Here is a 13,675-nt window from a genome sequence, read left to right as displayed (position 1 = left end):
CAAATTCAAGAGGGTAGAAAAGAGGTTAGAAAAGAGGTTATATCTAACCTTCTACCCTAAACATTATTTTTGTCTGATTTTACGAAGAAGTCTTGACAAAACATTTACGAAGAAGTCTTGACAAAACATTTACGAAGAAGTCTTGACAAAACATTTACGAAGAAGTCTTGACAAAACATTTACGATGAAATCTTGACAAAACATTTACGAAGAAGTCTTGACAAAACATTTACGAAGAAGTCTTGACAAAACATTTACGAAGAAGTCTTGACAAAACATTTACGAAGAAGTCTTGACAAAACATCTTCGGGGGCTAGAAGGCACGAAGTGCCTGGAAGCCATCCCCCAAGAAAAAAAAACTTCATTATACTCATTCATCCTCAGGGCTAGAAGGCACGAAGTGCCTGGAAGCCCCACTCCCTTTTTTTTTTTTTTTTTTTTTTTTTTTTTATTCCTCTTAAAATTTAATCCATACGTTAATTTTTAATTTGCTCGGCGAATGCCGAGCTTCCCTACTTCTCTTGTCATTCCTTCAAAAACTCTAATCTCATCGCACTTACAAACATCATGATTTGATGTATTGTCGAGAAATCTTAGACTTGTTTGTCATTTGATTATAGCATTTGAAAGTCATCTCGAAAATCGATTAACAAGACAATTTCCCAAACATCTACATACAAGTAGATGATGGTAAACCCATTAGAGTTGTTTTGCTATGATTCCTCCAATCTTATGATGAGAAAAATCATATCAAAACAGCTCTAATCGAACATTCTACACAGCTTAGCATCCAGCTAGTTCCAAGTAATGCGATTACAACATCAACGGCCAAAGCCTTTCAGAGTCCTTTAATCATTTCTTCTCATCTCAATGTGAAGTGGCCCCAAACGAACTACAAGCTGACGTTACAACGCATTACAACCCGGTTAATACGAGCATATACATTAGAGCTGCTTTGTTATGATCTCCCTCATCAATTGATGAGAGATCTCATTATGAAGCAGCTCCAATCGAACTAAAAACCTACATACAAATGAGTGAAAACAAACTCATTAGAGTTGTGTTGCTTTGATTTCTCTCATCAGAAGATGAGAGATACCAGAACAAAACAACTCTAATCAAACTTTCTACACAACTCAGCACAGTATCAATGCAAAGTAATGCGTCTGTATCGTTAACAAGCAAAGTTGTTTCGGGTCCTTCCATTTTGGAAGAATTCGGAACAACTTTGCGAATTGATAGTGTAAACCCATATACATGAAAGCGTGCATGCATAAAGAAGACAGGTATTGTCAGCAATGACTACCTGCCCAGCTATGAGTGATTAGAGAATTACCATCTCAGGCTTTTTGAGAACGTTTCAGCCAGGACCCTCGTATGTTGACTGTGAGAAAGGCATCCTTTATCTGAAATAGATGCTTTTCCAACAATCAAATTCGAAGATCTTCGACGTTGTTGTAAAAAGAGAAGGAGAAGGAAAGAAGAGGAAGAAAAAAGAAAAAAAGGACATATTAAATATAATGCGCACTTAATAGTGCCGAGGCGGCGGAGCCGCTGAGGCGCGATTTTTTTGACCCTATATTACCGCACGGCAATGTTTTTCTCGATTTTGTACAGCCCTAACTCAATATAGTCTATTTAAAAAATATCGAGAATAAAAAGTTGATGTTGTAGAGCAAAATAATTGTATTTAAATATTAATTCTGTATCATCGTTTTGATTTTTGTTTTTTAAATTTTTTTGAGGTAATTTTGCAATATTGATTTCAAAAATTATAAAATTACTTTTCTTGAAATTTTAAAAATCGTATTTTAAGCTGCTTACTTTTTCAATCTTTAAGAATCAAGCACTAAAGCAAAGAGCTTCATAATGACCATTTTTTAGCATAAATTATCCAGCAATTTTAGGAAAAGAAAGATGGGATCAATTCAGATGGATAATCCCATTCTTCAGAGAATTAATAATTGTAGAACATCAGAAAAGGTAGTGCTGTTAATTAACAATGTTGAATTATCAATAAATAAATACTTTGCAATTGCTATTTCACAAAAATGCTACACGAAGTATTTATCAGATAATACAATTGCAAAAATTGATGCTAATGCTGATGTCGAATCATATAATACATACAATGTCTTAAGAGAAATATTGCAATATCAAAAAGCGAAGGTTGAATTTGACGATGTTGTTATGAAAGATCTTTTTCATATTGGAATCGAACTTGAAATCAAAGAACTAATCGATTTATATAAAACTCAAGTGATTGACAAAATGGAACTTGATAAAAATAATTGTTTACAGTTACTTGAATTTTATTTCGATATCTCGCCAAGATATCCCCATTATTGCAGCAAGTTGCTCGAATGTTGTGACTTTATTTCAAATCATTTCTTCGAAATCGATCAAAACAAACTAAAATCAATTTCGAAGAAGATCGGATTCGACATTCTTCAAAAGATTGTGATCAATGATAAATTATTAATACATGACGAAGATTCATTAGCAAATTTTGTTCTTTCGCTCATAGAAGTAAGTGAAATTTTCTCTCCTTTAATTGAAAATGTTCATTTCGAGTTTTGTAGTGAAAGCATCGTTAATAAACTCATTGATTTAAGTGATGAAATCAATTACAAAAACATCATAATATCTCTTCATGATTCCTTATTACGATCTAGGTCTCAAAATCAAAAATTGAGTCGTTACAATTTTATAACAAAACTTGCAGAATACAAAAAATCCAATGACGGCAAAAAAGCATTTGAAATTCTTGATGAAATTTCAAAAAAAGGATTTCAAACAATGACAACAGCTGCATTTGCAGAAATTGTCGACCAGAATAAATCTATATTTGGAAATATGATATTAAGAGAAGCATCTTCGAAAGGAAATCTCCCTTTGGTTAAGACTCTCATTTCAAATGATTTTGATAAAGAATCAAAGGATAAAAATGGAAATACCTCTCTCACTATTGCATCCTCTAATGGTCACCTTGATCTTGTTAAATATCTTATCTCCATCGGAGCAGATAAAGAAGCGAAGAATCAAGATGGTGATACTCCACTTATTCGTGCATCATATAATGGTCACCTTGATATTGTTAAATATCTTATCTCAATCGGAGCAGATAAAGATGCGAAGGATAATAATGGATGGAATTCACTCGATTGTGCATTGCAGAATGTAGGGATGCGTTAAACACGCCATTTGACCGGGCGTACATTTTTTTTGTTCGCCCAAAAATTTCGCCATTTGAGAAATTCAAAAATTAAAAATAAAATTTTAATCTTGATTTTTTTATTTTCGTGATTTTTTTGAAACTTACATAAGCGATGAAATACTTTTTTTAAGTAATCGTTTATTATATATAAATATATCTTAATAAATTTAATTCCTTAAGGTAGAGCGTGTTCAAATTTAAAATCTCATACAATATTTTCTTAATGGCGTATTTTTCTGAGGTCGCCCAAATAAAGGCGAATTCAAAATTGAGAACTCCAAGGCGTATGGCGAGTATTCAAAATGTACGCCACTTACAAAATATTGAATGTGGATTATCAATTTTTTGGCGTGTTCAATTTCAAATTTTGATATTTATGTTTATTTTATTCAGTATAATGCTAAGAATTAAAATATAAAATTCATAGAATTTTTTCTTTGAAAATATTTTACATTTTTATTAGACCACTCCTAGACTAGTCATCAGGTTATCCTCAGATCATCCTCAGACTACTCCTTATCAGATTACTCATCATCCTCAGACTACTCCTTAGACCCCTCCTCAAACTCCTCCTCAGATTATCCTCAAACTCCTCCTCAGATTATCCTCAAACTCCTCAGACTACTCCTCAAACTACTCCTCAAACTCCTCAGACTACTCCTCAAACTCCTCAGATTATCCTCAAACTCCTCAGATTATCCTCAAACTCCTCAGATTATCCTCAAACTCCTCAGACTACTCCTCAAACTCCTCAGACTACTCCTCAAACTCCTCAGACTACTCCTCAAACTCCTCAGACTACTCCTCAAACTCCTCAAATTATCCTCAGACAACTCCTGAAACTACTTCTCAGACAACTCCTCAGATTATCCTCAAACTCCTCCTCAGACTATTCCTCAAACTCCTCAGATTATCCTCAAACTCCTCAAACTCCTCAGACTATTCCTCAAACTCCTCAGATTATCCTCAAACTCCTCAGATTATCCTCAAACTCCTCAGATTATCCTCAAACTCCTCAGACTACTCCTCAAACTCCTCAGACTACTCCTCAAACTCCTCAGACTACTCCTCAAACTCCTCAAATTATCCTCAGACAACTCCTGAAACTACTTCTCAGACAACTCCTCAGATTATCCTCAAACTCCTCCTCAGACTATTCCTCAAACTCCTCAGATTATCATCAAACTCCTCAAACTACTCCTCGGTCTAATCCTCAGACTCCTCCTCAGATTATCCTCAGATTATCACTTTACATATATATATCGATAACTAAATAATTACTTATTATACTTTCTTTATTTTTTTTTAATTTTAAAATAATATTAATATATCTTTCTACGTTTAATGATGAAAAGAGAAAGAGGAGTAAAAAGAGGAAAGAGAAAAGAAAGAGAGAGGAAAAAAAAGAGAAAGAAAGAAAAAAAAGGACGGCGATAATTTTGTATTGTTTTGTTATTCGGCCGAATGGCGGCTACTTCGTACCCGCCATTCGGCCCCAAAAATGGCGTATTATTCTATTTTTAAACGGTCATGGCGTAAAACCGTCGCATCCCTAGCAGAATGGTCATCTTGAAGTTGTTAAGCATCTTATTTCTGTTGGAGCGGATAAAGAAGTAAAGATTGAAGATGTGTTAACTTCACTTATTATTGCGTCATTTAATGGTCATCTTGATATTGTCAAATATCTTATTTCTATCTGAGTAGACAAAGAAGCAAAGGATAATGATGGGTGGAATCCACTCATTTCTGCATCATCTAAAGGTTATCTTGATGTTGTTAAATATCTTGTCTCAAGTGGAGCAGATAAAGAATCAAAAAATAATAATGGAAACACTTCCCTCATTATTGCAACATTAAGTGGTCATCTTGAAGTTGTTAAATATCTTATTTCTGCTGTGGTAAATAAAGAATCAAAAGATGCAAATGGACATTCTCTTCTTTATAATGCATCATTATATGATCATCTCGATGTTGTTAAATATCTTATTTCTATTGGGTTAGATAAAGAAGTGAAGACGAATAATGGAAATAACCCAATCATTTGTGCATCAGAAAATGGTCATCTCGAAGTTGTTAAATATCTGATTTCTGTTGGTGCAGATAAAGAGGTGATGAAAAGTAATGGAGAAACTCCTCTCTTTATCGCATCACAGAAAGGCCATCTTGAAGTTGTCGAATATCTTATCTCTATTGGTGCGAATAAAGAAGCAAAGAATAAAGATGGATATACTCCACTCATTTGTGCATCAGAAAATGGCCGTCTTGAAGTTGTTAAATATCTTATTTCTGCTGGAGCAGATAAAGAAGCAAAGAATAATGATGGGGAAACTGCACTCATTAAGGCATCAATTAGGGGTTATCGTAAACCTATTATTGATTATCTTATCACTGCCGGGGCAGATAAAGAAGCGAAGGATAATAATGGCCACACATATCAGTATTATCAAGAGCATCCCGTATGGCCTAAAGGTAAATTCTATGTTGTACAAAAAGTTGAAAAAATGTGGTCAGACGAAAATAAGGTTGTAGACTAAAAATTCTCTTTAAGTTGTAAATTTTGATCATATGCTTCATTTTAAGAATTGCTAGTATTTCATATTGTTTTTTACGCATCCATCTCTTATTTATTAAGGGTGCATTTACCACTTTCTGACATGCTCTCATAATATCTACATATCTATAACAGTCATATGAGGTATAGTGGCCGGTTCTGGTTTTTATGGATTTTTTTTTCATTTTTTGATTTTCAAAATATTGTATCAATGCAAATTTAGTGAATTTCCGTCAGATTTAGTATCCTGTGGTTGGAATGGAAGTCTTTTAAAATGATTTGTGAAAAATCATCAAAACGGAGTATTTGTTAATAATTAATCATTTCTTCAAAAATACAGTGTAAGATTATCATTTTTACAGCATGTTCTTTGAAGAATATCTGGAAATACTTGAAAAATCAAAGAATTTTCAAATATTCTGTATGATAAAACATTTCATTAAATAGATATGGATAAATTAGATAGGAAACTAAATTATAAGTTGAGATTGTATAGAGATATTTGATTAAATTGTTAGGAATCAGATACCAGATTGTAATCATTTGAGAATATCTAACAAAAGTAGTCCATGATGGAAATTCATCTTGCAATGTTGCATTCCCTTCACGCAGTTCTTCTCTGATCATGATTAGACACCTTCAACTCGGAAAAGTTTCAAAAATGAAATGGGGAAGTAAAAATTGAAAGCATTATTCACAGCCTGGTTGCACAGTTTTTAATTAATTCTTATAAAAGATAATGAATTGATTGAATTAAATTTTGATATATCATATATGATTAAATTTGTTTCATTTCATACTAAATATAAGGTGGCCGATTCTGGTGGAAAAGTGCTGGGAAACGTTCCCCGAGGTAATAAAATCTGGTTTTTATGGTAATAAATTTTTTTTCATTTTTTCATTTTCAAAATATTTTTGGAGAAGAAAAAGTTGTTTCCCAGATGATTTGATAATGGATTATGTTTCTACTATTCATATAGGAGCATACTATCCTGTATTCATCCAATTCCCATACCTTCTGGTATCACCACATCTGTGATTCTTTCACCAGATTTTCCTCTCAATTTTTTTACAAAATCTCTCAATTTCTTTACAAAAGTTCTCAATTTTCACCATACCTCATCCAAAATCTGGGGAAAAACATACGTGTTCCTCATATACTTGGGATACACCGAACTTCTCGGGCAATGGATCATCATATGATATCAATGCGAATTTCACAGTAATAATGATTTTCCATCAGATTCAGTATCTTGTGATTGAATGGGAAAGATTTGAACAAATAGTCCACAATGAATCTAATGCAATTCTTGGTATACAGCATAAACACTTAAGATCAATTGTTTACCTTCAGATATTTTAAACCCAGATTCGAAAAAAACTCATCAACTTACCTTTATACAAAGAATTTCATCCATATTTTAAATATTATGCATGTTCTATCATTACCAAAGGTTTAAATTAATTGATTTAGAGCAAACTTTTTTTATTATTAGTAAATTTACTTCGCTAACTGCATATATCATTTTTTTGTTACTTCAAACAAAACTGTACTTACAGATTTAAAAAATTAAGCAAATCAAATTATATTTAAATTTCAATATTTGAATAATACCATTTTAATTAAATAACTTAGGTGATTTTTCAAAATAATACCGATTCCAAAACTTTAATATCTTAATAAAATGAAATTTGATCAGTAGTAGGATATGAAGGGTTTAGTGACTTTTTTTGTAAACGTAAGAATCATACATTTTTGAATAACTGAAGGTGTCACTACGTCACCATGTGTCACCTGGTTAATTAACTTCTCTTAAAAATGATGACAACATGACATTTAGACAACAGGTACGAAAGGAGGAAGGCATTTATGTCTTACATTTTTGAATAATTTATTTTTTTAATTCGTAAGAAATGAACGGAACAAAATTCGTGACTGTGAATCAATTCTCACCCAGGTTAAACAAGTAGACGTTTATTTTATAAAGGTAAGTTTAATATTAAACCTATTGCTTTTGCATTTGATGGTAAATTAATCGAAAATTCAAAAATTTGGGAATTAATTCCGGATAAATGGTTTAAACAACAAAACCACCTCACTAAAGTTCTTTGTAGATTAATGATTAAAACTGAGGAAAAAGAATTTAACGGGTTTAAATATCATCCATGTAAAATTTTAGAAAAAAATTAAACGATAGACTATCAAAAGATAAACTCGCTAAAGGTAATGATAATGATGAAGAAGAATTTGATGAGTTCAACATAGAACTTTAAGAAACTAATGATTATTTGAATTTATGAAATCAATTATTTGATTCATTCTTTCTTCAATCTCTTCTATTCTTTTTGTTAAATCATCTATATATAGACGATGCATTAAAATATATTTATTTATAAATCATTAAAAAATTAACATTAATTTTAAAATAATTTATTTTTTATTCTTTTATAAAAGAAGCTATATATAGATGATGTCAGATATTCCGCGATTAATTAAACATTGTTTAAATCTTGAATGGAATCAATGGAGTCATAATCAAAGAAATTCGAAATTCATGTCTTACGAAAAATTAAAACTTAGTTATGTTTATTATTTTATTTTTTTATTTTGTATGAAATGAGCGTCAAAACTAACAACGTTAAAAAATTAGGATTCACAAACGAGGAAATAAAGGATATATTAGAGGAGGTGGGTTATGAAGTTGATAAATATTATTTAAGAAATTGTAAAAAATTTGCCGAGTTATTAAATGATTTAGATTATGATGGAAAAATGAATAAAGATGATGTTATAAATTTCTTATATCCCACATCTGAAGAAGAAAAACCTAAAGAACCTGATGTTTTCCCCGAATATTATGAAGAACGAATTAAAGATGATGAATACGATGAAATTGAAAGACTGGAAAAAATAAGAGATGAAATAGATGAAAAAATTAAGGAATTAAGAGAAGTTGAAAATATAATGAAAATGAAGTAGAGGGTTTAATGAATATCCCAGCTTCAAAATCAGAAGTACAGAAATCTCATGAAGAAAGATATAAAAATTATGTCTCAGAATCAACACAAAATTTATTAGATGGTGAAATAGACGAAACACTTTCAGAAGAAGGTACTAAATTTATTCGTAAACATAAGTTACAATTTATTGATAATGAAGAATACCCCTGTATCCTACTTTCACCACCTTTAGATTCCGAAAAATTCAAAAAAGCTCTTAAAAACGTGACATATGCAACTAATACGATTAAGAAAGAAGATCATGATATTTACACAAATTATTATTTAAATAAATGCACAGGTGTTGATAAAGTTTTTGATTTATTAGATAAAATATCAAAAGAAACCATTGGAACCTATAAAATTTTGTGTGATTGTGGTTTCATTATTGAAGATACCAATAATGTTTCATATGAAAGAACAGCACCGAAGGAAGACGAAGTTGAAAGGTCTATACCATTCGTTATTAAGAACATAAAAAATATGAAAACTTATAAACATTATATTTATTCATTTATTTCAGAAAAAATGGAAGCAACCCATAAAACATCTTCTCATCATTTTATAGCTATTCATACATTCCTTTTCAAAGTTGTGAAATTAAATAAGACAGGAATTAGATTTAATGTGTCAGGATATACATTCTTGAGTAAATTAAAATGTATTCGTCACGTCGCAGATGATAAAAATTTATGTGTTCTTAATTCATTTTATGGGCTTTAAAAAATAAATTTTATTTTTATTTATTTTTTAATTTTTTATTCTTACATAAATGAACAAAAACGGAGCAGCTAAAATGAATGATAATCAAATTAGAGCAGAAGGTAGAAGGTTATTTAAACGCTTCTATAACATTCCTGATGGTGTTAATCCTAAAACTCGTAGAAGCTATTTAAATGAAGCAATAGATGCATATGAAGGGTTTGACATTTCATCAGAAAGTGAGAGATTAGCGAGAATGTTAAATGTTAATATTGATTTCTATTATTGTGATCCTCAACCAGAAGGCGTGGACATAAATAAGGTAGACTTTCCATTAGTGGAATCAATAATGATAGATCCAGAATTTGAAACAGTAAATATTTTATTAACACAGAGTCCATGTGGAAAACTTCACGCTGACAGAATAACAGACGTTGAAGCACTCACCGGCTATAAAGTTTCCATATTGTAAAGAAGAAGTTTATTCTATCCGTGATGATCCAGAAAGGAAAAACCGAAATTTTTTAAAAGCATTGTGAGAAATGTAAAGAAAATAATGGAAGATTAATTCAAGACGTTCAATTGCAAAAGACCCAGCAACCATATGCACCACATATTACGAAACAGAAGATATATCAGTGGTTATTTAGCTCACAATTTGCAGAAATATTATAAACCGACAAGATATTATATTACTTTGTGACTTTGAAACATTAGAGACTAAAGAAGAATTACAACTTTCTGAGTGTGCAACTTTGAACGCTTACTTAAAACCATTCATGGTATCATCAACGGTTAAATTAAATGATAAAAACATATACGAGGAATTTTTGTTTAACTTCGAGTGATTCTTATTTCTGACTGGATTGAATTTTTATTTTCAACCTGTTCATTAGTTGCTAAATCAAATATGATCAATACAATGAATTAATGAAGCCGCAACGGCGGGACTTTGTCCATACATTAAATGAAAAACAGAAGAAGCATTAAAGAACTTCTAGATGAGGAATTCAATAAAGTGAATATCATAGTTTTAATTCGGGAAAGTTTGATTTAAATTTAATTCTTCTCGTGATTTAAATACTGCAAAATGGAAAATAAAATCAATGCTGGGTTCATCTTCACAATTTAAGCAAATCATTGTAAAGAAAACAAACGCTCCATATGAATTGAGATTTATTGACATCAGAAATTATAAGCGGGTGGGACATTAGACCAATTCACTCAAGATTTCGGAAACAATAAATCACGTGTTAAATCCTTTTTCCCTTATCAATTTATCACATGGGAGAATTACGAAGAAGAATTATATAAAGAAGGAACCATTCACGAAAGATTCATTTTATTCAGCATTAACTCAAGAAACTATATCAGATAGTGATATCAAATATATCTCAATGATGCTAAAAATTTAAGAATAGATTAGAATATTTTATTCATTATTGCAATAAAGATGTTGAAATTATGATTGACCCAATCGATAAAATTATTGAAGAAACATTTGTTTATAAAATTGATATGCTTCATAATCTTTCTTTATCATCGAATGCTTCAATGATTCGTTACGCTTTAGCATATAAAGACTTTAATCCTAATGAAAAATATCCTGAGGAAGAGATAGAATCAAGTTTTGAATTAACGAAAAAGTATTGGAAATATAAAATTGAATCATATAAGAAACAAGATGAAAAAGCAGAAAGAGATACTAAAATAATGTTTCAATGGATGATTTTCAATACTATCACGATTTAATCCTTTCATCTAAATGCAAAATGTGTGTAAAGCTTTTACATATGCAAATAAACCAACATTGGATAGAAATCGATAATGAAAAAACCGCATACCAAAGAAAATTGTCGGTTAATGTGTTGTTATTGCAATGTCGTGAATCAAAATAAAGATGAAGATGTTCAACGTTTAAGAATCAATTTAAGAAATTACGCATTAAAAAATAATTTACCAATGACTTTAGATTCAGTTGAAGCTTATCACATTCTCCGTAATGGAATTACTGGTGGTTTATCAAATGTTCAACATAGAGTATAATCTTAAAGGAATCACGCACATTAATAAACTTTCATATAATCCAGAAAACTAAAACTGTATCAAATGAGGACACTTCCAACATCATGACTCATTTCGTTGGTGTTGATTTTAATTCATTATATCCTTCATCAGTTTCATCTAATCCTCATGATTTCATTCAATATACTGACCATAAAATGTATATGCCGGGAAGATTGAATGGTGTTATCATTTGTGATACAGCAACAAAGAAAGCAAAAGCACTGGGAATAATTAAGAAGAAAAATACTTTATTCGTGGCTGAAGTATAAGGGTCACATTGATGAAAAATACATTAATATTACATAAACTTTTACCGATAATAAGAAAACTTAGATATTATCACAGATGAAAAAACAATTGGCAGTTTTATGTATAATTACATGAAATCAAACAATCTACCAGTTGACCAGAAACAGAGGAAATTAACTCAGTTAGCATCAACACACAACCAATATCAACCATTTTCTTCTTATTATCTTTGGTATCTAATCGACAGATATTCATTTTATCATCGATGATATTCAATCAATTTTAACATTTATAAAAACACTTGCTTTAATGAATTTGCGAACAAATTTATGAACGAAAGACAAAAGGCTGAATTAGAAGGAAATAAAGGAAAAAGTTTATTTTGCAAGATTTCACTTATGGATCATATGGTTACGATGCAATGAATACACAAAATTACGCAAAGACTAAAATAATGAATGCACAGAAGCACGCGTTGCATGTATCCAAATAAGTTTAAAAACATAAGAGAAATAGGTGAAGATAACATATCAAGTGATGCTTAAAGATAGATTTATAGATGTGATACATGTTTACAAGGCATTCTTCACTTTAGATAACGCAAAATACTGGTATTTATTTTTCATTTATGATTTTATGTATAAATGCATGGATGTTAATCGTTTCATTTCATTGAAGGTGATACTGATTCATCTTATTGGGCAATCGCTGGCAACCCAAATCTTCCTAACACTCAAGCATTTCAAGCAATTTGTACCGATAAACAATTTTATGATAAAAACATTTCAAATTCGCACCATTTGATTTCTTCTGTTTTGATGAGAAATTTAAACCTAAATTAAAGAATAAAGCTGAAGAAAAAGCACATGAGAAGAAGTTATTGGGTTTAGCAATTGAGAAACAAGGCGATAACATGGTTGCTTTATGCCCTAAGTGTTATACATCATTCAACGGTTCAATTGATGGAAGTGATTTTAAAAAGATTGCACAAAAAATGAAAGGTGTTAGTTTACGACAAAATAAACAATTAACACCTAAAATTATTTGGATATAATAAATGATAAAGTTATTTTCGATGGTCAGAATATTAATTTACAACTTAAAAACGGGTCAATGACTCGCTTAACAATCGGTAAGACTGCATTAACAGGAGCACACACTAAGGCTGTATGTTGTGAAAATGGATGTTGTATGCCATTTATTTAATGAAATGCCACAGAAGAGACAAAAGGAACCGTTGAATGATGGGCACCCTTAAACATTTATTTTATTTTTATATAAATGGATAACACAGATTTAAAAAATTTAATTTATGATTTAGTACTTAATCAAAATTTTCTTAATTATTATGAATTAAAATCATATCTCCAAAAACATAATAACAATATAACGGGTGATATATGGATTATTATTATCCATATTATAAAATGAAATTTTGAAATATCATGATAAAATAATTTCTAAAATTAAAGACAAAATTAAAAATAATGAATATACAAAGGAAAAAACTAAATCACAACTTAAACAATTGAAAGATTTCAAAATAAAGTATTAACAGAAGAAGAATATGATGAATATATAAATTATATAATCATGAGCCGCAAAAACCAAAGGAAACAAAAACAAAAGGTGCAAAACGCCGGATCCTTCAGACCATAAATGAAGCACAAGCTTTAATTTATGATTCATTAGTTAAATCATATTCAGCCCGACTTTTTAAATGAAGATCAACTTTTGGAATTCATCCTTCAACATAAACTCGAAGCGGGAAAGTATATCAAACCTTATATACAGCATATTTAAAACAAATGAATAGAATACATCCAGAAATTATGAAGGGGGAATGAAATCCAAAACTTCATCATCCAAATCAAAGCAGATAAATTAAA

The 13,675-nt window shown here is 30.4% G+C and overlaps 2 protein-coding genes across 2 annotated transcripts, besides 5 other annotated features; both read left to right on the top strand.

Annotated features, from left to right (window-relative positions):
- Positions 1–460: 460 nt before the first annotated feature.
- Positions 461–534: a mobile genetic element.
- Positions 535–864: 330 nt separating this feature from the next.
- Positions 865–1,124: a mobile genetic element.
- Positions 1,125–1,459: 335 nt separating this feature from the next.
- Positions 1,460–1,573: a mobile genetic element.
- A 344-nt stretch (positions 1,574–1,917) lies between these two features.
- TVAGG3_0526350 (spectrin binding) lies at positions 1,918–3,195 on the top strand (the record flags this gene model as incomplete). The annotated part of the gene is made up of 1 exon (XM_001300597.1): positions 1,918–3,195. One exon carries the CDS (start codon positions 1,918–1,920, stop codon positions 3,193–3,195), a length of 1,278 nt encoding a protein of 425 aa, XP_001300598.1.
- A 2,133-nt stretch (positions 3,196–5,328) lies between these two features.
- Positions 5,329–5,751, top strand: TVAGG3_0526340 (spectrin binding; the record flags this gene model as incomplete). Its single annotated transcript, XM_001300598.1, has 1 exon — positions 5,329–5,751. The coding sequence occupies one exon, from the start codon at positions 5,329–5,331 to the stop codon at positions 5,749–5,751; it is 423 nt and encodes a 140-aa protein (XP_001300599.1).
- A 93-nt stretch (positions 5,752–5,844) lies between these two features.
- Positions 5,845–5,877: a mobile genetic element.
- Positions 5,878–8,306: 2,429 nt separating this feature from the next.
- Positions 8,307–8,811: a mobile genetic element.
- Positions 8,812–13,675: the final 4,864 nt, after the last annotated feature.

This window comes from Trichomonas vaginalis, chromosome II, assembly GCF_026262505.1.
Source record: "Trichomonas vaginalis G3 chromosome II, whole genome shotgun sequence".
Lineage (NCBI taxonomy): Eukaryota > Parabasalia > Trichomonadida > Trichomonadidae > Trichomonas > Trichomonas vaginalis.
The sequence above is the reverse complement of the archived record's forward strand: the minus strand, read 5'-3'. Positions and strand labels throughout refer to the sequence as shown.